Genomic DNA, 24,968 nt, shown 5'->3' with positions numbered 1-24,968 from the left:
GCAAATATTATACGTGTAAATAAAAATAACCTAAGGGCCGGTTCACACAGCGGGCGATGCGAGGCGACACGACTCGCCTCGCTCCCGCAAGTCGCCCCCGTTCTGTACAATGGAACCGTTCTGAGAGGAGCGACTCGAGTCGCTCCGACTCAGAAAAAAGGTTCCTGTACTACTTCTGGGCGACTTCGGGGGCGACTTGCATTGACTTCTATACAGAAGTCATCTGCAAGTCGCCGCTGAGGTCGCCGCAGGTCGCGGCGAGGCAAGTCGGAGACGCCTCGCCGCGCCTGCAGTGTGAACCGGCCCCAAGTGAGTTCCTATGTGGTGATAAATCCAACTCAATACGTGCACAGTGTTAGAAATCATATGATGTTGGTGTGCAACCACCGGATATTGCTACACACTTATGCATATAAAAATGAATTGGTAACCTTGTGCAAATGAATTGCAAGAAAGAAAGTTAGAAAAAGGAAAAAAATTTTCAAATCAAAGTGACAGGCACTCTTGAAAGTGCTTCAGCCCATTAATAAAAAAGTGCTTCAACCATCAGTCAAAATGAAAAAATAAACAATATATATATATATATATATATATATATATATATATATATATATATATATATATATATATATATATATATATATATATATATATATATTATTATAGTGCCTTGCAAAAGTATTCGGCCCCCTTTTCAACCTTTTGTCACATTTCATGCTTCAAACAGATATAAAATTTTTATTTTTTGTGAAGAATCACAAACAAGTGGGACACAATTGTGAAGTGGAACGAAATCTATTGGATATTTTAAACTTTTTGAGCAAATAAAAAACTGAAAAGTGGTGCGTGCAAAATTATTCGGCCCCCTTTACTTTCAGTGCAGCAAACTCACTCCAGAAGTTCAGCGAGGATCTCTGAATGATCTAATGTTGTCCTAAATGACTGATGGTGATAAATAGAATCCACCTGTGTGTAATCAAGTCTCTGTATAAATGCACCTGCTCTGTGATAGTCTCAGGGTTCTGTTGAAAGCGCAGAGAGCATCATGAAGACCAAGGAACACACCAGGCAGGTCCATAATACTGTTGTGGAGAAGTTTAAAGCCGGATTTGGATACAAAAAGATTTCCCAAGCTTTAAACATCCCAAGGAGCACTGTGCAAGCGATCATTTTGAAATGGAAGGAGTATCAGACCACTGCAAATCTACCAAGACCTCGCCATCCCTCTAAACTTTCAGCTCAGACAAGGAGAAGACTAATTAGAGATGCAGCCAAGAGGCCCATGATCACTCTGGATGAACTGCAGAGAACTACAGCTGAGGTGGGAGAGCCTGTCCATAGGACAACAATCAGTCGTACACTGCACAAATCTGGCCTTTATGGAAGAGTGGCAAGAAGAAAGCCATTTCTCAAAGATAGCCATAAAAAGTCTCGTCTAAAGTTTGCCACAAGCCACCTGGGAGACACACCAAACATGTGGAAGAAGGTGCTCTGGTCAGATGAAACCAAAATCCAACTTTTTGCCCACAATGCAAAACGATATGTTTGGCGTAAAAGCAACACAGCTCATCACCCTCAACACACCATCCCCACTGTCAAACATGGTGGTGGCAGCATCATGGTTTGGGCCTGCTTTTCTTCAGCAGGGACAGGGAAGATGGTTAAAATTGAGGGGAAGATGGATGCAGCCAAATACAGGACCATTCTGGATGAAAACCTGTTGGAGTCTGCAAAAGACCTGAAACTGGGACGGAGATTTATCTTCCAACAAGACAATGATCCCAAACATACAGCAAAATCTACAAAGGAATGGTTCACAAATAAACGTATCCAGGTGTTAGAATGGCCAAGTCAAAGTCCACACCTGAATCCAATCGAGAATATGTGGAAAGAGCTGAAAACTGCTGTTCAAACGCTCTCCATCCAACCTCCCTGAGCTCGAGCTGTTTTGCAAGGAAGAATGGGCAAGAATTTCAGTCTCTCGATGTGCAAAACTGATAGAGACATACCCCAAGCGACTTGCAGCTGTAATCGCAGCAAAAGGTGGCTCTACAAAGTATTAACGCAAGGAGGCCAAATAATTTTGCACGCCCCACTTTTAATTTTTTTTATTAGTTAAAAAAGTTTCAAAAATCCAATAGATTTCGTTCCACTTCACAATTGTGTCACACTTGTTGGTGATTCTTCACAAAAAATAAAAATGTTATATCTTTATGTTTGAAGCCTGAAATGTGGCAAAAGGTTGAAAAGTTCAAGGGGGCCGAATACTTTCGCAAGGCACTGTATGTATGTAATATATATATATATATATATATACACACACACATACATACACATACATACACATATACACACACACACATTCATACTCAAATTTAACATATAAATAAGTCCTTCTATAGCTGATAAAGTGACAGGTGCTCTTTAAAGGTGCTTCAGGCTCATGTGTCAGGAAAATAAATGAAAAAACGGAACCCTTGGGGTTGATTTACTAAAGGCAAATCCACTTTGCACTAAAAGTGCACTTGGTAGTGCAGTCGCTGTAGATCTGAGCAGAAGATCTGAAATGAGGGGAAGCTCTGCTGATTTTATCATCCAATCATATGCAAGCTAAAATGCTGTTTTTTTTTTACTTGCATGTCCCCCTCAGGTCTAAAGCGACTGCACTTCCAAGTATACTTGCAGTGCACTTGTAGTGCAAAGGGGATGTACTTACCTTTAGTAAATCAACACCATTGTTTTTTTTTTTGTAAATATCACAAAAAAGAAAAAAACGCAGAAGTGAACAAATACCACCAAAAGAAAGCTCTAGTCGTGGGGAAAAAAAAAATGCACAAATTTTATTTGGGTACAACGTCGCACACCCACACAGATGTCAATTAAAGTAATGCAATGCCGTATTGCAAACAATGGTCATGAAGGGTGTTAAATCTTCCGGAGCTGAAGTGGTTAATATATCCACTACTATAAAAAGGAACCCCTTCTGGACAGATGTGGTCTTGCATGGCTGAGCCTACATGATACCACTGTTTATCATTATTATTGTTGGTGCTATAGAAATTGTGTATAATAATTTACGCAGCACTTTACAATGTAGAGGGGGGACAGCAATTACAATTACAGTAAAGTTCAATACAGAAGGGACAGGAGGGCCCTGCTCATAGAGCTTACATTCTAAAGAGAGGGGGTGGTGGTACAAAAGGTAATAGATGCGGGTAATGATTTATTGGGGGAGGCTCGAGGACAGTTCTTAGGTGTGGGATAGGCTTCCCTAAATAAATGAGTTTTCAGGGATCTCCTAAAGGTGGACAAGGTGGGGGCTGATCGAACATAACAGGGCAGGGAGTTCCAGAGGATGGGAGAGGCTCTGGAGAAGTCTTGAAGGCGAGCCTGGGAGGAGGTAACAAAGGAGCTAGAGAGCAGGAGGTCCTGGGAGGAAGGGAGGGGCGATATCTGCAGATGAGGTTGGTGATGTACCTGGGGGCGATATTGTGCATAGCCTTGTATGTTGTGGTAGGTATTTTGAATTTTATACGGTGGGGTAGGGGAAGCCAGTGAAGGGATTGGCAGAGAGGAGCAGCAGTCACGGATCAGTTAGTGAGGTGTATTAGTCTAGCAGCAGAATTCATAATACACTGAAGGGGGATAGCCTGCGTAAGGGTAGGTCATTAAGGATAAAGTTGCAGTAGTCAATGTGGGAAATAACCAAGGAGTGAATAAGTTGCTTTGTGGTGTAATTCGTCAGGAATTTAGTCATTAGCCATACTTTTTGGTTTAAGCAAGCCAGTGATGTGTTCTGATCCAGTACCACTTTCTGGGGCTCCGGCAATAGCAGCTTCAGACGGATGGAAGCTTTTAGGCTGCCTTCACACTGATAGCACCGAGCGTTAGCGGTAAAGCACCGGTCATTTTAGCGGCCTTTACCACCGTTTAAGCGGCCGCTAGCAAGGTGCTTTTAACCCCAAAGAAAGGGTTAAAAACTCCCGTGTAGCGGCTCTTCTGAATCACTTTCATTCATTGCAAACACAGGGGCGTTCTGGGAGCGTTGTTTACAGCGCTCCCAAAACCACCCCAAAGCTGCTTGCAAGACTTTTTCTAACATCCCGCAAGTGCACCGCCCGGGTGTGAAAGCACCCATTGCAGAGAATAGGAAGCAGTTCAACACATGACAATCAACTGCAAAAACTAAAAAATGGTGCAGCCAAAGAAAATTCACATATAAAGGAAAATAACATAATAAAGTGTATCTAAACATAGCTTACCACTACTTAAATCTTTTATTTTCACCTGCCATCCTGTAAATAACAAACTTCCTGTCTTAGGGTGTCTCCATTCTATGGAGGAACAATGAAGCCACCCATAGGCAGCAGCATTGTCAATCTGTGGAGAGGGTAGCATTGGATGCACAAACAAATCCAGATGGACTTGACCAACAAATTAAAGCCAAACTGATATATAGCACAGATTGCTGTATGAATGATAATGGTCCCAAAAATGTGTCAAAAATGTCCGATGTGTCCGCCATAATGTCGCAGTTACAATAAAAATCGCTGATCACCGCCATTACTAGTAAAAAAAAAAATTATTAATAAAATGCCATAAACTATTCCCTATTTTGTAAATGCTATAACTTTTGCGCCAACCAATCAATAATCACTTATTGCGATTTTTTTACCAAAAATATGTAGAACAATACGTATCGGCCTAAACTAAAGAAAAAAAATATGTTTTTTAAATTTTTGGGGGATATTTATAATAGCAAAAAGTAAAAAAGAATGTGTTTTTTTTTCAAAATTGTCGCTTTTTTTTGTTTATAGGGCAAAAAATAAAAAAAACGCAGCAAAAAACGCAGCAAATACCAAAACGCAGCAAATAAATACCACCAAAAGAAAGCTCTATTTGTGGGAAAAAAAGGACGTCAATTTTGTTTGGGAGCCACGTCGCACGACCGTGCAATTGTCAGTTAAAGCGACGCAGTGCCAAATCGCAAAAAGTGCTCTGGTCTTAAGCCAGCAAAATGGTCCGGGGCTTAAGTGGTTAAACAGTAATAAAATGCAACCTAAAATAACAACAAGAACTTATATATTAAACAGTTGAATTGGTAGTATAAATACCTTCTTATTTCTATTCACACTGAGAAAATAACTACTTTCAGTTCCTACGAAAGGTGGTCCCCATGACCTTGTATCATCTCCAGATCCTACAGGAAAAAATACAGAAAATAAGATTATGAAAGTTTTCTAAAAAGCATTTGATTTTAGTAAGTTTAAAATCCACTAAGGCCTGGTTCATACCTATGCAGGTTGCATTTTGCATATTCTAGGTGCATTTTGCGTTTTTCAATCCATTATAGTTGATGGAACCAAAGACAAGAAAAAAAAATCCCCTATCCTTTCCATAAAATGCACAGATGTGAACTACATCCATAGGAAACCATGTTAATTGGACTGTAGTGTGTTTCTACAAAACTGAAAACACACAAAAAAATGCATAGGTGTGAACCAGGCCTTGACATATACCCTCCTATATGGAAAACATATAAAATGTAAACTATATCTCTGCCAATCAAGAATTTGACAGTATAAGTGAGCCTAAGTTCACACTAAATGCGGGTTTGAAATTGTGCAAGTTTAGCTGATTTTGGGGGCGATTTGAGAGACATCTGTGCAGGTTCACGCACAGATGATGTCTCTTGAAATCGCCACAAAGTCACCAAAAGTAGTGCAAGAACTACTTTTGGGAATCGGTGCAACGTCGCAAAGTCGGCGTTGCACCAATTTGGATGGTGCCATTTCCAGCAATAGGCTCCAATTTGGCATGCGATTTGACATGTCAAATCGCATGTTAAAATAGGCCCAATGCGAATATAGGCTGAAGTAAATTTCTGAAACTGGCACACCCATCTGTTCAGGGCCCCTACACATACTAAAGCTGGCCAAAGATTAGTCAGCAGGGACCAGACAAATATCAATCCATCCAAGGCCACTCTCGTGGAAGAGAAGTCAATATAGTTAGATCAACTCCTCTAAAGCCTCGTACACAAGGGCTTATGCCAGGATCTTTTCTTGCATACTAATGGTACATTATTGTCATGCCACACACACACAAACGTAGTGACGAACTACGAGGAATTTCAGCTCTTGAGCGGCACCCTTTGGGCCCATTCTGCTAATTTCGTGTTTGGTGAGCATTGATTCTGAGCATGCGTTTTTGTACTTTCAACTTGTGTGATGGATTTGTGTACTGACCATACAAAAATCTGACGTCAAACTGCTGTCCGCCGAAAATTTACTAGCCTGTCATCCAACATTTGTTGGCCAAAAGTTGGACAACAACTGTCAAAAGGAGCGTACTAACAGTAAGATTTTAGGACAACAGTCTGTCAGACAATCCCCTGCCAACAATCATACCGCGTGCACGAGGATTTAGACCCCATACACACTATTAGATTTTCTGCAGAAAATCTGTCTTCAGATTTACCAAAACCATGTAGTTCAAGGGCCTGCCTGATTGCATACAAATTGAAACTCCTAAAGCGGAGTTCCACCCAAAAATTGAACTTTTGCTTTAAGGGAGGTGACCCCCTGACATGCCACATTTGCCACACGTCACTTCCTCCTAGCGCACCATGACACCGGAAGGGAGATAACCTCTCCCCACTCCCTCTCGGCAATCATCTGGAACACGTCACAGGTCCCAGATGATAGCCTGGCCAGTCACTGCGTGTGGCGCAGCTCATGCATGCGCAGTGGGTGCCTGGCATGTGCAGCCGGGGCCCACAGTTACAACGCGGGCGACGCAGAGAGGAGGGGGAGACAAGCGGGGCTTTGTGCGCCTGCATCGCTGGACCCTGGGACAGGTGAGTGTCCGATTATTAAAAGTCAGCAGCTGCCGTATTTGTAGCTGCTGGCTTTTAATTTTTTTAAGCAATACTCCGCTTTAATGTTTGACCACATATTATATGGTTTTGGTAAATCTGAAGAAAATCTAGTAGTGTGTGTATAGGGCCTTAAACAGGATTGCTGGAAAATTTGTGTTTGATCAGTACATGGCGCCATTCAACAGAAGCGCTAATCAGTGTATTTCCACAGTAAAGGAGTCTTGCCGTCAGAATACAACAGCACAGTGCAGAGGATCCTTCTATTCACCTTGAGTATGTGTTTTTTTTTTCTTTTGATCAGTTGGCTAGCTGATAAAAAAAAAAAAAAAAAAAACACATCCATCTATGGCCAGGTTTACACTAAAGCCATGTACACACGATCAGATTTTCTGATGGGAAATGTGTGCTGACAGGCTGTTGGTGGAAAATCTGACCATTTGTATGCTCCATCCGACAATTTTTGTCAGATTTTCCACGGATGAATGTTGGATAACAGGTTATAAAAATTTCTGGGTGCAAATGTCTGTTGTTGGATTTTCTGAGTGTGCACACACAAGTCTGTCAGACAAAAGTACAAACACCCATGCTCGGAATCCAAAACGAGCCAGAAGCGGTCGGTCTTGTAAACTAGCATTTGTAATGGAGAATTAACATTCATGACATAGAAAACCATGAAATCTTGAAAGGTAGCGCACATTCTCTTCTTTAATGGGATGATAATGAAGCTGCTTTGCTTGTGATACTGATGGATTTTTGAAAACGAAATTTTCAAAGGCTTTTTTTTTCCTAGTGATATCAAGAATATTATACTCCCAAACTGTCATTTGAAGTAAAACACAGCCAAGTATTATTCTACACATTTTTTTTTGCCAATAGAACTTAACCAAAAAAGTGCATTCTATGCATCCAAAAATATAGAAAATATAACAAATCAAATCAGTATTATTCAACCAAAAAATAAAATGAAAGCCTCATGCATGTGTCCTGGTTCTTAATATAGGGGGTCAGCAATGCCAAGAGTTGGTGAAAGCAGGGGTCCGTTATCCAGAGATAATTACAAAAAACATCTAGATTATTCTCCTGGAGCTCCCGCAGCAAAGGCATATGACAGACTTGGTCACGATTAATAAAGCAACAAATTTTTGGTCCAAAAAGTCCTCCTCCTTCTGTTCCTGGACTGGACTTGAGTCAAAGCAATAACTCCAAGGCTAATAATAAATAACACGTTATCTCCTCTGATTCCACAACATGTCTTGTTGATGAACGGCCGTTCAGAAACTAACTGAAAAGCATGAAATGAAAAGCGTGAACTGAAAAGTGCTAAATGAAAAGCGCAAATCAACACTCAACAAACTTCTACTAACACGAAAATATCAGAAGATGCCCAAAGGGTGGCGCTAAAGAGATGAAAAAACACATAGTATGTCAGTACATTTGTGTTTGTTGGCCGACAATTCCTTTCCGTTTGTATGCAAGACAAAATCCAGGCACACGCCATCGGACAAAAGTCTGATGTTTTGTCTGCGGAAATTCCAATTGTGTGTACGAGGCTTAAAGCTTGATTCACACTAACGTGTTTTTTGATGCATTTTGCAGAAATGCAGGGAAATTTTTTAACATGGGTTCCTATGGAACATGTTCATATCAATGCATTTTTGTGCCTCTGCATTTTTGGAAAGGGTCGGGGACTTTGTTTTAGAAGTCAATGGACCTGCATCAAAAATGCAAGTACCACTTTTTTACTGCGTTTTTACCACGATTTTGTCGCGATTTGCGTTTTGTTTGGGGTTTTTTTTGTTTTCATTTTTTTCACTGTATATATCTGGTTGCTAAGGAACCACAGTGTAAAAAAAAAAAAAAGAAGAAAAAGAAAAAAAAAGAAAAAACGCAAAACGTGGCAAAAACGCGTGTCCAAAAACGCGTCAAGCACGGCAAAAAGCACTGCAAAGACGCTCAAAAGCAACATACATAGATGTGAATCGAGCCTTAGGCTAGGTAGAACAAGAGAAATTAGTCGATTCCATCATCCATGCTAAAAAGTAATAACATAGGAATCTCCACTGCTAGCTATTGCATTCAAACAGCTGTGACACTCGTGGCTGTCGGACTGCATCTGATTGGACTACCACCTGATTCCATAGTCCATTGTTAAAACGACTTTTGTCACGCCAGGTGGAGCTTGCAAGGCCATCCCAGCTGAAATTTCATCTGAATCAGCAGGAGTTTGCCAAAATTTAAGTTGTCTATTGCTAGATTAAGTGCCCGTTCACACTACCGCGACTTGTCAGGCGACTTAGTCACCTGACAAGTCACGCTCCGTTCTGTACTATGGAAACGTTTTAATAGGAGTGACTCAAGTCGCTACGACTTAGAAAAAGGTTCCTGTACTATTTTTGGAGCGACTTCAGGCGACTTGCATTGACTTCTATACAGTCGTCGTTTTGCAAGTCGCTGCTGAAGTCGTGTGCAGGTCGCGTCTGTGAGTCGCGCTGCAAGTCGTGTCGCCCCTGTGTGAACGGGCACTTAAGGTCCATTTACACAACTGAGGTCCATTAGGGCATATGCGTACCATGTAGTAACATGCATTGCTTAAAGGCAGTGTATTCATTTAAACTGGCTGCCTAATGAACCAAAAAAGTGCAATTTAACATTTCTCGCAGAACACAATGGTGTGAATATGCCCTCAAAGTTTCACCTTTTCTCAAGTCAATTTCTTTCTTTGGATTTAAACCTGGGTTACACTAGTGGGATTTCAGGTGTGACTTGAGTCGCACAGAATCGAATGACAAGGGAAATCTTATTGTTTTCAAAGGTTGTCCATCCATATCACTGCGACTTGGCATACAGACATTATGGAAAAGGTTTCTGTACTACTTTGGTGTTATTCCAGTGTGAATTTGGCTCAATTAATAATAGAAACCTCATAAAAGTTGCATTCAAGTTGCACTACATAAATCGCACTGAAAGTCGGATCAAAATTGCATGACAGCAAGGCGAACCTAGCCTTAAAGCATATGTCTAGCCAAAATGTTGGAATTCGCATCACTTTTTGACTTGGTTGGGAGGGTAGATCTTCTCAGTGGGCACAGCAATATATACAAGCATATAAACCCTTCTCCACTCAAAAAAGAAAAAAAAACTGTTTTCCCAATACATAGAATTTAAAATTAAATTTAAATGTAAAAACTCTAACTGCAGTTAAAATTTTTTTTAAAGGGTGTCACATGTAATTTAATACATTTAACTGAGCAGGTAACTAGGACATGTTTGTTATAAAAAAAAAAAAAAAACCTTTAGGCTGGGTTCACACTGCTGTGATGCGGGAACGCTGCGAATCTACTGCGGGTTCCCGCATCACATGCCTCCCGGCGGCAGTTCACACTGCCCTATGCGAACTGCTGGGAGTGTCAGTGAAAAGTTAATGACACCTCCAAATCAGTTCGCATATCTCAGTGAGATCTGCAAACTCGGACAGGAATCGGATCGCATGGTGTGAACACCAATGCGATCCGATTCGGCTGCGGACCAAAAAAAGGATCCTGTACGAGTTTGGGCTGGATGCGATGCAAATTCAGCCATACTATCTGTATGGCTGAAATCGCATCTCACAGAGATCGCATGTGATTTGCACTACAGTGCGGTGCGAATCACATCCGATCTCGTACACCGCAGCAGTGTGAACCCAGCCTTACAAATCACTTTAATGAAAGGTAGTGGCGGGGAGGGGGCAGCTACAAATCAGTACCACTGCAGGTAACCGCGGCCTGAAACAGACAGGTAGTAATGCACTGCAGTCAGAAGTTATGTATTTATTTTAAAGCAACAGGTAAACTTTAAATTATAATTCTTCACTATCATAGTCACATTACTATCACATAAATATAGATAGTGATAGTTAAAATGTTCAAGATGAATGTTACTAAATAACCCAGTCTTGTCATTAAGCTTTTATACTTCATATGATGAGAAGAGTGATTGTAGCTGCCAAAAGGACCTTGAAAGCAAAGTCCAAGCTTGTTGACAGATTTGTTCAAGATATAAAAAAATATGTAAATGGACACTTAGAAGAATTAGGTAGCCCCTTCTGCACCTCCTCCCATAGTAACCCATGTTCTGCCTTCTATACCGTATATACTCGAGTATAAGCCGAGATTTTCAGCCTCTTTTTTGAGGCTGAAAGTGCCCCCCTCGGCTTATACTCGAGTCATCGCTGTCTGCCTGCTCGATCAGCGTATCGAGCAGACAGACAGCGGCCATTCTAACATTCAAACGCCGCGCCTCCGCCTCCGCCTTCGCCTGTGATAGGCGGAACACTGAATTTCCCAGCAGCCTGTGTTCCGCCTATCACGGACATCGTCTCATCCTCGTACTACGGACGAGGATGAGACGATGTCCGTGATAGGCGGAACACAGGCTGCTGGGAAATTGAGTGTTCCGCCTATCACGGACATCCGATAGGCGGAACACTCAATTTCCCAGCAGTCAGTGGGAAATTGAGTGTTCCGCCTATCACCGACGGAGGCGCGGCTTTTGAATCCTAGAATGGCCGCCGACGAAGAGCTGAAGGACGGAGGCTCGGCTCGGGACGGGACGGGCCGGGCCGGGACGCAGGCTGGACGGGACGCAGGCTGGACGGGACGCAGGCTGGACGGGACGCAGGCTGGACGGACACAGGCAGGCTGCACGGACACACACACACACACACACACACACACACACACGGATGGATGGACACACACACAGGGATGGATGGACCCACAGGGATGGACGGACACACAGGGATGGACAGGCATGTCTCACCCTCGGCTTATACACGAGTCAATAATTTTTTCCAGTTTTTTGGGGGTAAATTGGGGGCCTCGGCTTATATTCGGGTCGGCCTATACTCGAGTATATACGGTAATCAGAAAAAAAAAAAAAAAAAAAGGATTTCAACTTGTTGCTGTGTCTGTGTTACTGCATTATGTTTATTTTCTTGCCTTTTGCATTGTCTTATTAAAAAGGCCTGATTTGAGTTAATTTTCAAACTAGAACACCAACCTTATTTCTGTGTACAAAGTTACATGGAGGCAGATGATTCACACTCCTCCAGTGTTAATTTTGGCAGCAAATTTTGATTTAGTTTTAGTCTTAATCTTAGGTCTAAAATGGCATTTTAGTTTTAGTCCCATTTTATTCTTCTGCAATTGTTTTTAGTTTTAGGGCCGGTTCACACTGCGGGCGATGCGAGGCGACACGACTTGCCTCGCCGCAATCTGACAAGTCGCCCCCGTTCTGTACAATGGAACCGTTCTGAGAGGAGCGACTCGAGTCGCTCCGACTCAGAAAAAAAGGTTCCTGTACTACTTCTGGGCGACCTCGGGGCGACTTGCATTGACTTCTATACAGAAGTCATTTGCAAATCGCCGCTGAGGTCGCGGCGAGGCAAGTCGGTGTCGCCTCGCATCACCCGCAGTGTGAACCGGCCCTTAGTCGTATCTAGTCAACTAAATCTCCAGGACATTTTAGTAATCTAAAAATCGAATGGGTGTAGTTTAATTCTAATGCATTATTTAAGTTCCAAACTCATTATATACTGCTGGAGTGAAAAATGTAAAAAGGTATTATTTATGGTATTAAGGTATGAATATGCACTACAGACCAGTGTTAATTTTTACATCAAATTTCAATTTAGTTTTAGTCTTATGCCCTGTACACACGGTCAGGCTTTCCGACGTCAAAATATGATTTTTTTTTCCGATGGATTTTGGCCCAAACTTGTCTAGCATACACACGGTCGCACAAAGTTGTTGTAAAATCCGATCATTATGAACACAGTGACGTAGAATACTTACAACGGAAATATAAACGGGCCAGTAGCTTTCGTCTGAGCATGCATGGCACTTTGTCCGTCGGAATTGTCTACACATGATCGGATTTTGTTGTCGGAAAATATTAGGTCCAGCTCTCAAACTTTTTGTGTCGGAAATTTTGACGGAAAAAGACGGATGGAGCCCACACATGACTGGATTTTCCTACAACACGATCCGATCGCATATTTTCCGTCGGAAAGTCCGACCGTGTGTACAGGGCATTAGTCTTGAATAAAATGGCATTTTAGTTTTAGTCCCTTTTTAGTCGACTAAAATAGTATGAAGTTAGTCAACTAAAATGTTTTAGTCGGTTTTAGTCGTCAAAATTAACACTGCACTCCTCTACTCACCCAAAGAAGAGCTACAGCAAAAATGCTGATTTAACATCAGCATTTGTCTAATCTAGGCTTACCTGTAGGTGGTTTGTAAGGGTTTACAACCACTTTAACCACTTCCAGTTTTTCTTTTTTGCGCTATAAACCAAAAAAGAGCGACAATTTTGAAAAAAGAATAAAATATATTTTGTAGTTTTTGCTATAATAAATATCCCCATTTTTTTTTTTAAAGCAAATTTTTTCCTCAGTTTAGGCCAATATGTATTCTTCTACATATTTTTGGTAATAAAAATTGCAATAAGTGTATATTTATTGGTTTGCGCAAAAGTTATAGCATCTACAAAATAGGGGGAGATTTATGGCATTTTTATTCGTCTTTTTATTTTTTTTATTTTTTTTTACTAGTAATGACAATGATCAGCTTTTTATTGGGACTGCGACATGATGGTGGACAGATCCGACACTTTGAATTGACCCATTTTTGGGACCATTGACAATTATACAGCGATCAGTGCTATAAAAATGCACAGATTACTGAGTATGGATGGATGGCTGAGCATGGATGAGTATTGAGGAGTATGTATGGATTATGTATGGATTAGTATTGCTGAGGATGGATGGAAGGATGAGTATTGCTGAGGATGGATGGCTGAGCATAGATGGCTGGAGTTGTCATGCATCAGCGCTGTGGACCCTGCACATCCAGCCCACAGCGCTGCTGCCTCTGATCTCTCTCCTCTCTGTACTGATCGATACAGAGGGGAGAGAGGAACCGGATGCGACGCCGGTTTGTTTGCAAGTGATCACTCCGCGGTAAACGGCCACTGTGAACCCGGCGGTCAAGGATATTCCTGGGTGTGCGCCCCAGGGGGCGTGATTCTGGGAGGATGTCATAGTATGCCCTCCCAGAGTTATCCGACCATGCTGCTGCCGTCATTTGGCTATAGCACAGTAGGATGAATTGGGTATACATGTAATGTAATGTAATTTTTTTTTTCATGCAGCCTATAGCCTATATTGGGTCCAATTTCAGTTGGTTTCTATTGAACAAGCCAATGCCGCCCGTCATTCGGCCCGTCTTACGAGGCTTAAGTGAGGAGATCCCCAGTAGGGTACTTACAGAAAAAAGTGCTAAATGGATAAGGTTTTGCATGTCTGGATACAGGAGACACTAAAATCCAGGAGTGTTTCTGTGACTATATCTCTGTAAGAGATTGCAGTAGGAGTGCATTTTCAATAGAAGAGGCAGGCAGAAATGCATTATCCAGGAGGTGTGAAGCGACTACCTCATCCTCCTGAGGCTAAGTCCAGATAGAAGGAGAAAGCATATATTACAGGCCAAACCAACACAGTGGGTTCCGGATACAGTCTTCACTTCCAGAAACTGCTAGATAGCCTGGGACAATAAGCAGTCAGTTCTTATTAGAAACGTCAGATAAAATAAAGAAATGGTTTAAAAAGAAAAATACTTCTCCAGAGGAGAACAGGTCTATCATCTAAGAACACTAGCCTACATATGACCCATGGTCTATAAATACAAGTCTCACTCAAAGCCAGTGAGACAAGGAAGTGAGGGGAGAGAAGAGCTGCAGACGTGCACAGCGCTGGATAAAATGAGGGCTCAGGTAAGTAAAGGGGGGGGGGGGGGTGATACATGCAATGCAAGAAGGTTAAAAACCTTTTTACCTTCTTATTTCTATTATGACCCATCATTATAATCCACTTTATTGACAAGAAACCCATTCTGCCCCTGGAAGCCTGTCAACTCCAGGCAAGAGATACGGAGGGCCAGTTGTATTCATTTGAGAGGTGTTCACTCCTTTAGGAATAAGGCAGATAGACTATTGTAAAACAGTAATCCCCCCATTTACACCAATGTGACTTGTTATGCGATTTGACAGTTCCAAATGACATGACAAAATTACAACCTATTGCCAGTAATGGAACTGTTCATATCGCCATGACTCATGTTGCAACAAATATAAAAAAAGTTCCTGCACTACTTTTTTACCGATTTCATTGCGACATGCAAAGATTTCTGTTCAATTAAGCCACAATGAAATAGTCAGTGCAAATCGCACTGAAGTAGCATGATTTAAAAGTCACATCAGTGTCAACCAGGGCTAAAGTAGAATTCTTGTGACTAATCAATGCATCTAAGAAAACAACTGCCCATGTTTATTTCTTATTCTCTTTATGTCATTGTATAGGTTCACAAAAGCAACACTAATTCTAAAACAGAAAAATAAAAATTACCTGGTTTTTCAACTTTTATGACTTCTGCTCCAAGATCTCCGAGAATCATTGTAGCAAATGGCCCAGCAAGTACTCTATAAAATATAAGTGAATTTATACTTTACCAAAGAATTTTGACAAAAAAATTTTTTTTTATAGATACTTGGGAAATTAAGATACATTCAGGAAGGATGACTATTCATTATTATAAATATTTCTTATCCAACAATCAATAGGCTTAAAAAGTTTTCAGTTTGGTATTTTTCATAAAAATATGCGTACTACATGCACAAAAAGCAGCAACACCTAATAACGCTAACAGGATTTGGCAATACAGCTACTGAAAGTGGCCCCCACTCATAATCCAATTCCAAAGGGTCTGAAAAAGAATTGGAACATTTTTGGTGTTTAGAGGATAGGTTAGAAACACCCAGACCACCACCATCGAGAAACGACTAGTAACATAGGGGGAGATTTACTAAAATTGGAGAGTGCAAAATCTGATACAGCACTGCATAGAAACCAATCAGCTTCCATTTTTTTTTTTTTTTTTGTAAAAGCTTAATTGAACAAACTGAAGTTAGACGCTGATTGGCTTCCATGCACAGCTGCACCAGATTTTGCACAAACCACAGGCTTGTTGTGGGCCCTGGAGGCTCCCTGGGAGCCCTGGCCAAAGACACCTGACCCCCTTCAGAAGCAACTGGAGGAAGTCCCCTGAATCTTTGCACAGGGACTGGAAGAAAATAATAAACTGTAAGTTGATCCTGTTGGTCTGAAGGAAACACAAGAACTGAGGCATGCAGGTATGTGCAGGCTCTTTATAATGGTGTTTCCTGTAGCAGGAGCCTATCTCTCAGATGCTACCCTAGAATACGACTTGAGAAAAATGGCCTGGTCGGGAAGTGGGTAAAACCTTCCGGGGCTGAAGTGGTTAAAGTGGTTCTAAAGTCAGAAGATTTTTTTATCTTAATGCATTCTATGCATTAAGATAAAAAAACCTTCAGTGTGCATCAGCTCTCCTCAGCCCTCCTACTCACCTGAACCCCATCTTAATCCAGCAATGTTGCACAAGAATCTCAGCTCTCCGGAACTCTCCCTGCTGGGAGGCTGAGACAGCAGTTGGGCTGCCATTGGCTTCCGCTGCTGTCAAAGTCAGTGAGCCAATAAAGAGAGAGAGGGGGCGGCACTGAGCTGTGACTCCATGTCTTAAAGTGTTTGTTAACCCAAAAAAACTAAAATAAAGATCCCTTAAAGCCTGTTATACAGCATATCTTACCAAGATAACCCTGGATGCTGAGCCCTGACACTGTGGTCCATTTGTGGGCCTTCATCATCCGCAGTCTGCTATCTGTCTCCTGTGTCCTCCTCCCCCCTCCCCTCTCTGCCTGTCTCTGCTCGTACCAGTGTCGCTCTCTCCTTTCTCCCCCTCCTTCCCAACTGACATCAGTGGTAAGGCTCGGCCCCGCCCACTGCAGCTGTGAGCCGGAGATGGAAGAGTGGAGAGGAATCAGCTGAGCAGTGGGAGCAGAACTCATACAGGTACAATCGGGAAATTTTTTTATAGACCACAGGCACAGGGACATATATTATAATCGTGCAGAGAGGATAGGATTGCTTAATAGAAGTGGGTTAACAACCATTTTAATGGGTACTCAGAGCAACAGCTCCGCTCAGGTGTCCCCATATCAAGCTGCTTGCTGTGGGGGCACTCAGCCGGAGGGAGGGGCCAGGAGTTCTGGCGAGGGACCTGAGAAGGAGGAGGATCTGTGCTGCTCTGCAGAAAACCATTACACATAGCAGGTAAGTATAACATGTTTGTTATTTTTAAACAAAAAAAAAACAAGACTTTAGTATCAATTTAATTTTCCAGCTCTAGAACTTTAGAACTTAGAATCTCTAACTAGATACATCAGGGACTAAGAAATTAAATAAAAAGATTCATAAAATATAAAAAAAAAAAAAAAAATGATACTTAAGAGACTGGATTTAGAGTGTACACTGTTAATAAACTTGACCAAAACATGACCCTCGGAAATAACTTGCTATATTTTCTTCATATTGATAAGGATCTCCTGCATGCCGGGGTGTCAGTGAATCCTCTCTTATACCCCATAAAGTTGACATGGCATAAAATCCACACACGTTGCATGGTTCTTCCCTTTTGAACAACTTATGCCATCCCGGAGTCCTTTAGACTTCCTATTCTTAAAGAATGGCACCGTGGAGGTCTTTGCTATGTAAAGTTTTTGGTAGATGTTGACAATGTTGTTAGAGATGGTTTTACAGCCTTAGAGAAATTTCCATGCTTATCCAATAACCCATTCCTTTTCAAAAGTGAAATCCTACATTGCCTCAACAATTGCAAGATTCCCAGAAGGATTGGGGAAATTCATTGTACACATTTTTAGTATATCCTAATCCGAGTAGAAAATACATTTCTATTCTTCTTAAATTCTTAGGGCAGCTGCTGGATTACACCTGTCCAATAACTGGCCTTAAAAAATGGACAAGGAGCTTCCCACACCTTCCAGTTGACACTCTTCTAAAATCACTACATTTATCTTGGAGCACAAAGCCACGGTATTCTGTGAAATGATGCTTCAGATTTTTCACTATTCTTATACATCTCCACATCCTCCTCCTGCTGCCCTAAATGTGGCCACCTAGATGTGGACCTGTTCTATGTTTTCTGGGTGTGCCCCAAGATCAACGTTTTTTTGGAATTCAGTAGCGTGCTGTGCCGCCACATGCCTAGTAAACTACTTACCTCGAACCCCTGAATAAGCACTTTTTGGCCTCATTAATAACTCAGCCATCACAATTTCAAGAGGCTGTAAAAAGCTTCCAATTGTTATTTCCACATGGAAAAGGTGGAGTCCTCCTCATGTAAGGAAGCAGGGTTCCAAAGATTCTTTGAGATTTGAGAATCATCCATTCAAAACTTGCTAGTTGAAACTAAACAATCAATAGTAAGATGCTTCCAATACACCCAGTGGTACCAAACCAGACTGCTACTCAAAAACCGTAAAATTGAAGTCTCACCTTCCACTTAAATTAAAATTTTCTTCCTAGTCTAATGACCGTGGCATTCCCCCTTCCTTATCACAGCTCATTTTTAGACCGATCGCCATCACTCCAGGTGCTTATTATGGTTCACCTCTAGACCCAGCACTGTTAATTTATTAACCACTTCAGCCCCGGACCAGTTTGCTGGTTAAAGACCAGACCACTTTTTGCGATTCGGCCCTGAGTCGCTTTAACTGACAATTGCGCGGTCGTGCGACGTGGCTCCCAAACAAAATTGACATCCTTTTTTTCCACAAATAGAGTTTTCTTTTGGTGGTATTTGATCACCCCTGCGGTTTTTATTTTTTGCGCTATAAACAAAAATAGAGCGACAATTTTGAAAAAAAACACATTATTTTTTACTTTTTGTTATAATAAATATCCCCCAAAAATATATAGTTTAGGCCGATACGTATTCTTCTACATATTTTTGGTAAAAAATAAATAAAAATATCCCAATAAGCGATTATTGATTGGTTTGCGCAAAAGTTATAGCATTTACAAAATAGGGAATAGATTTATGGCATTTTTATTAATATTTTTTTTTACTAGTAATGGCAGTGATCAGCGATTTGTATTGTGACTGCGACATTATGGTGGACACATCGGACATTTTTGGGACCATTGTCATTTATACAGCAATCACTGCTATATAAATGCACTGATTCCTGTGTAAATGGCAGTGAAGGGGTTAACCAGTGGGTGGCAGTGTAGGGGTTAAGTGTTCCTAGGGGTGTGTTACTAACTGTTGGGGGCTGGGCTTTCATTTAGCGAACAATGATCTCTGCTCCAATTACATGGAGCAGAGATCAGCGTCACTAGTTGCTAGGCAGAACGGGGAGATGCTGTTTACAACGGCATTTCCTCGTTCAGCCGTCCCGTGAGATGATCGCGGGTAGTATGCCCGCGCGATCGAGTCCGCAGGACCAGCGACCGGTCTCACTGGGGTCCCGACCAGCGCACTCGCGATGGCAGGGCAGCAAATTTAAAGGGACATACAGGTACGCCCATTTGCCTGTCCGTGCCATTCTGCCGACGTACATCGGCGTGCACTGGTCGGGAACCAGTTAAACATGTAATGCACGTTAAAGCACTTGTATGGGCACAGGGTCACATAGAAAACAATTATGCAATGCAGCTCACTATGCAACAATTAAGCAACGCTGTCAGGAAAAAAAGTATTCCAGAAATAAGTGGTTAATAACTGTATGTTTCTGCCTTTACTTTAATCTAATCCCCACAATATAAACAAACATACTGTCTATTCACAAAATGAGGTACCATCTAATTTGCTGGCTATAAACCTAGTACTAGTTCTTTAACACCTTCCCACCCAGCCTATAGTCAAATGATGGATGGGTGGGAGCTCTCATTCTGGGTGGATGTCATGTGACATCCTCCACAGAACACGCTTTGCGCACGCCCCATAGATACAGTCAATGACAGATCCGTGTACCAACCCACTGCCTGTACCATGTAATCGCTGTGACCAATCACAGCAGATCACATGACAATTGTACACAATAGACAGCTTCAATTCATGCCAGGCATTGGGTACTATATTGTGTTGATCTCAGTGATTGGTCACAGTGATCACATGGTACAGACAGGGCCAATAATAGACCATCTGTACCATGTTATTAGTTGTGGCCAATCTCAGCTAACCACAATAGTAAACAGTGAATGAATATTCACTGGTATAAGCAATCATAGTGTGTAAAAAAAAAAAAAACAAAGCCTGATAACCTCCCCAGAATAGTACAGTGTTACTATGGTAACAATGTATTGCTCTGGTCACAGTATGTAGAAAAAAAACAATAGTAAAAAAATAAAAATAAAAAAAATGAAGTAGGTAGAAGAAAAAATATTTTAAAAATTGAAAAAAATAAATTTAAAATGTTTTGTTTTTACATACTGCCACCAGTCAGTTTCCCTGATCCCCACCACACCAGTTATATGATGATGCTGTACCGTACTGGTGACAACATGTAAAATATATATATATATATATATATATATATATATATATATATATTTTTTTTTTTTTAATGTCTTTATTTTGCAAAAAATCGTGACAAAAAATTACAACTTCAAAAACCCTGTCCTGGCATTTTCAGCCTCAAGAAATGGGATAGGCCGTCAGTACATCAGGATAGACTGATTATCAGATATATATACCGCATTAGTTGACTCTATAACAAAATACATATACACTGATTTGGGTTATTTTCACCAACAAAAAAAAATAGCATATATGTTAGCCTAAATTTATGAATAAAGTATTTATTTGCAATATTTTATAACAGAAACAAAGAAAAGCGCTTTATTTTTCAAAATTTTTGTTCTTTTTTTCCACTTATTTAGCAAAAAATAGAAAGCCCAGTGGTGATTAATCCCCATCAAAAGAAATCTCCATTTGTGTGAAAAAAATTATGTACGTGTTGCATGACCGCGCAATTGCCATTCAAAGTGCAACAGCGCTGAAAGCTGAAAATTGACCAGGGCAAGAAGGGGGTGAAAGTGCCCAGTATTGAAGTGGTTAAGAACAGCAAATAAGCTAACATATGGCAATTATATGCATACCAAAAAAAAATAGATTTTTTTTATTAACTTACTCATACCTTGTTAAGTCCAAGATTTTCACTCCTTCGAGTGGTTTTATATTGTCAGCCTCGGTAACTATAAAGAAACACATTATTACTATATTTCTCATACAATACAAAATACATCGAATTTTGGACCTACAAAAAACATGCTAGAATATAAATGGAGTCACATTTTCAGGAATCAAAGCGGGAGTTTGGCCGTTTTTTTTTTTTTTTTTTAAAAGCCAGCAGCTACAAATACTGCAGCTGCTGACTTTTAAAATAATGACACTTACCCGCCCAGCGCGCCCGCGATGTCGGCACCCGAAGCCGATCTCTCGATTGTCTCTCGGGTGCTGCCGCCGCCATCTTGGGTATGGGAATCAGGAAGTGGAGCCTTTCGGCTTCATTTCCCGGTTCCCTACTGCGCATGCACGAGTCGCGCTGCGCAATAAGGATGGTCCCGCTGCCTCTGGGATCCGTGTGTTTCCCAGCAGGCAGCGGGGGACTTTCGGAAAGGGGTGTAATCTACGCCCCTTTCCGCAGATAGCTATGCCGGAAGTGGGTGCAGATACCTGTACTGTAAAGGTACCTGCACCCCCCTCCCCCCTGAAAGGTGCCAATTGTGGCGCCAAAGGGGGGGGAGGATTCCAATGAGCGGAAGGTCCACTTTAGGGTGGACCTCCGCTTTAAGTGAGGCATTAAAAGAATGTACTTCCAAATGTCTCAACAAAGATGCAGACTACCTCACAACTGAACTGGCTCAAACTAATTTTCTTTTTATTTTGTAGTATCTCAGTTGTCCTATGTTTATGATTGGTTACAACAAAACAATCTCTCCTCTTCTAACATTTTAATAATAGACTTCTATGGGTCTCAAGCCTCTCTGATTGATAGATTATAGGGGTGCAACGGATCAAAAAACTCACAGATCGGATCATTCCTTGGATCAGAGTCATGGATCGGATCATTTTTTGGATCAGCAAATAACAATTGAATTTGCAAAAACCTGTGAAAATTCCACCGCCATATAGTCCCCACTGTAATATCCACAATCTCCCTCACTGCAATATTGGCTGAGCATGGCTGGGTATGGCTGAGCATGGCTGGGTATTGTAGAACATGGCTGGGTACTGTAGAACATGGCTGGGTATTGGCAGAGTATTGGCAGGGTATTGCAGAGTAGGCTGTCAAAGAGCGGTGCTGTGGGCACTACAGATCCAGCCCACAGCGCTGCATCCATCCGATCTCTCCCCCTCCACTGTACAGATCAGAGAGGGGAGAGAGGAACCAGCGTCATGACATGACGCCGGTTTGTTTACAAGTGTTTACAAGTGATTGCTTCATAATTTGACAGAGCGATCACATTATAAATGGCCTGGGTGTAGAAATATGGCCGCCGCTTCGGAGCTAGGCCGAAGCCGCGGCCTTTCCTAAGGCAGTGACCGTGGAGCACTCCGCGGATCGCGGCGTGTGGCAATCTGAGCGGGGTGACCTGTTCGGATCAGGGATCGGTGACGATCCGTTGCACCCCTAATAGATTATATACAGTTGTGCTCATAAGTTTACATACCATGATTTCTTGGCCATTTTTCAGAGAATATGAAGGATAACACAAAAACTTTTTTCTTTCCCTCATGGTTAGTGTTTAGCTGAAGCCATTTATTATCGATCAACTGTGTTTACTCTTTTTAAATCATAATGACAACAGAAACTACCCAAATGACCCCGATAAAAAGTTTACATACCCTGGTGATTTTGGTCTGATAACATGCACACAAGTTGACACAAAGGGGTTTGAATTAGAGCTGAACGATTCTGGGTAAAATGAGAATCACATTTTTTTTTTGCTCAGAAAATAGATAGCGATTCTCTCATGATTCTTACGGCGTAACATCATCTTTCACATTAAAAAAAAAAATAAAAAAATTGGGCTAACTTTACTGTCTTTTTTTTTTATTCATTGAAGTGTATTTTTTCCCATAAAATTGTGTTTGAAAGACCGCTGGGCAAATACAGTGTGACATAAGATATTGCAGCAATTGACATTTTATTCCCTAGGGTCTCTGCTAAAATATATATATATATATATATATATATATAATGTTTGGGGGTTCCAAGTAATTTTTGAGCAAAAAATATTGATTTTAACCACTTCCCGACCGCCGCACGACAATGTACGTCGACAGAATGGCACGGGCAGGCATAAGGGCTTACATGTACGTCCTTGCCTGCCCGGTGCCTGCGGCGGTTGGTATTCGTTCGGGAGCGATCCCGGACGAGGGGACGACCATTCATTCATGGCCACCCCCTCGCGATCGCTCCCGACGAATGAAAATGCTCCGTGACATCACTTCCTCTCCTGTAATGTAAACACAGGAGAGGAAGTGATGTAATCTCTCCTCCGTGTCGGTATTTTTCGCTCCGGCACCGAGGAGAGAGGATCGGTGAGTTGCACCAACACGACACTACACAGTAGCACATGCCAGGCACACTCACACCCCCCCGATCACCCCCCCAATTACCCCTGCCCCCCAGTCACAGTGACACCAATGTCATTTATTTTTTTTGCATTGGTGTCATTTGTGACTGTAATAACTGTTAGGGCAGTTAGGGTTAGCCCCCTTTAGTTCTAATGTACCCCCCTAACCCCCCCAATAAAGGTTTAACCCAGTGATCACCCCCCGTCGCCAGTGTCACTAAGGCTGGGTTCACATTGCAGTGGTTTATGAGAACGAATGTGATTCGCACCGCACTGCAGTGCAAATCACATCCGATCTCTGTGCAATTCGAGTTCAGCCATACAGATAGTATGGCTGAATTCGCATCGCACCCGCCGCAAATTCGCACGGGACCCTTTTTTTGGCCCGCAGCAGAATCGGATCGCATGGGTGTTCACACCATGCGATCCGAGTTTGCAGATCGCACTGCGATATGCGAACTGATCTGGGGGTGTCATTAACATTTCACTGACACTCCCAGCAGTTCGCATAGGGCAGTGTGAACTGCCGCCGGGAGGCATGCGATGCGGGAACCCGCCGCGGATTCGTGGCGTTCCCGCATCGCTCCAGTGTGAACCCAGCCTAATAAGCGATCGTTTTTCTGATCGCTGTATTAGTGTCACAGGTGACGCTAGTTAGGCAGGTAGGTATTTAGGTTCGCCGCAGCTTTTTATAGCGCCAGGGACCCCCATATACTACCGCATAAAGCCCCCTGATTGCCCCCTAGTTAACCCTTTCACCAGTGATCACCATATAACTGTTACAGGTGACGCTGGTTGGTTAGTTATTTTTTTATAGTTTCAGGGCACCCGCCATTTATTACCTAGTCTCACTAGTGTACCCCTAAATTTAGGGGTGTCTACTTTCCAAAATGGGGTCATTTGGGGGGGGTTTGTGCCATCTTGGCATTTTATGGCCTTCAAAACTGTAACGCCCTTAGAAAGCCTGAAGGCGGTGCTTGGTTTTCGGGGCCCCATACGCGGCTAGGCTCCCAAAAAGTCCCACATATGTGGTATCCCCATACTCAGGAGAAGCAGCAGAATTTATTTTGGGGTGTCATTTCACATATGCCCATGGCATGCGTGAGCAATATATCATTTAGTGACAACTTTGTGAGAATAAAAAAAAGGTTGTAATTTTCCCGCAACTTGTGGCAAAATATAAAATATTCCATGGACTCAACATGCCTCTCAGCAAATAGCTTGGGGTGTCTACTTTCTAAAATGGGGTCATTTGTGGGGGTTTTGTGCCATCTTGGCATTTTATGGCCTTCAAAACTGTAATAGGTAGTGAGGAGTGAAGTCAAATATTTACGCCCTTAGAAAACCTGAAGGCGGTTCTTGGTTTTCGGGGCCCCGTACGCGGCTAGGCTCCCAAAAAGTCCCACATATGTGGTATACCCCCGTACTCAGGAGAAGCAGCAGAATTTATTTTGGGGTGTCATTTCACATATGCCCATAGCATGTGTGAGCAATATATCATTTAGTGACAACTTTGTGTAAAAAAAAAAA

At 41.9% G+C, this 24,968-nt stretch overlaps 1 protein-coding gene across 7 annotated transcripts in view; it reads right to left on the bottom strand.

The window, feature by feature from the left end:
- SUGCT (succinyl-CoA:glutarate-CoA transferase) overlaps positions 1–24,968 on the bottom strand; it is a 1,356,517-nt gene that overhangs the window by 1,324,859 nt on the left and 6,690 nt on the right. For all 7 annotated transcript variants that reach the window (XM_077491677.1, XM_077491678.1, XM_077491679.1 and 4 more), the window contains exons 2-4: positions 20,993–21,050; positions 15,324–15,397; positions 5,115–5,200 (exon numbers count right to left, since the gene is read on the bottom strand). In XM_077491677.1, coding sequence (XP_077347803.1) covers positions 5,115–5,200; positions 15,324–15,397; positions 20,993–21,050 — 218 coding nt within the window. The remainder of the gene's footprint in view (positions 1–5,114; positions 5,201–15,323; positions 15,398–20,992; positions 21,051–24,968) is intronic.

The sequence above is a fragment of the Lithobates pipiens genome, unplaced genomic scaffold (assembly GCF_037356315.1).
Source record: "Lithobates pipiens isolate NorthernLeopardFrog02 unplaced genomic scaffold, aLitPip1_a1.2 Scaffold_19, whole genome shotgun sequence".
In the NCBI taxonomy this organism is placed as follows: domain Eukaryota; kingdom Metazoa; phylum Chordata; class Amphibia; order Anura; family Ranidae; genus Lithobates; species Lithobates pipiens.
The sequence above is the reverse complement of the archived record's forward strand: the minus strand, read 5'-3'. Positions and strand labels throughout refer to the sequence as shown.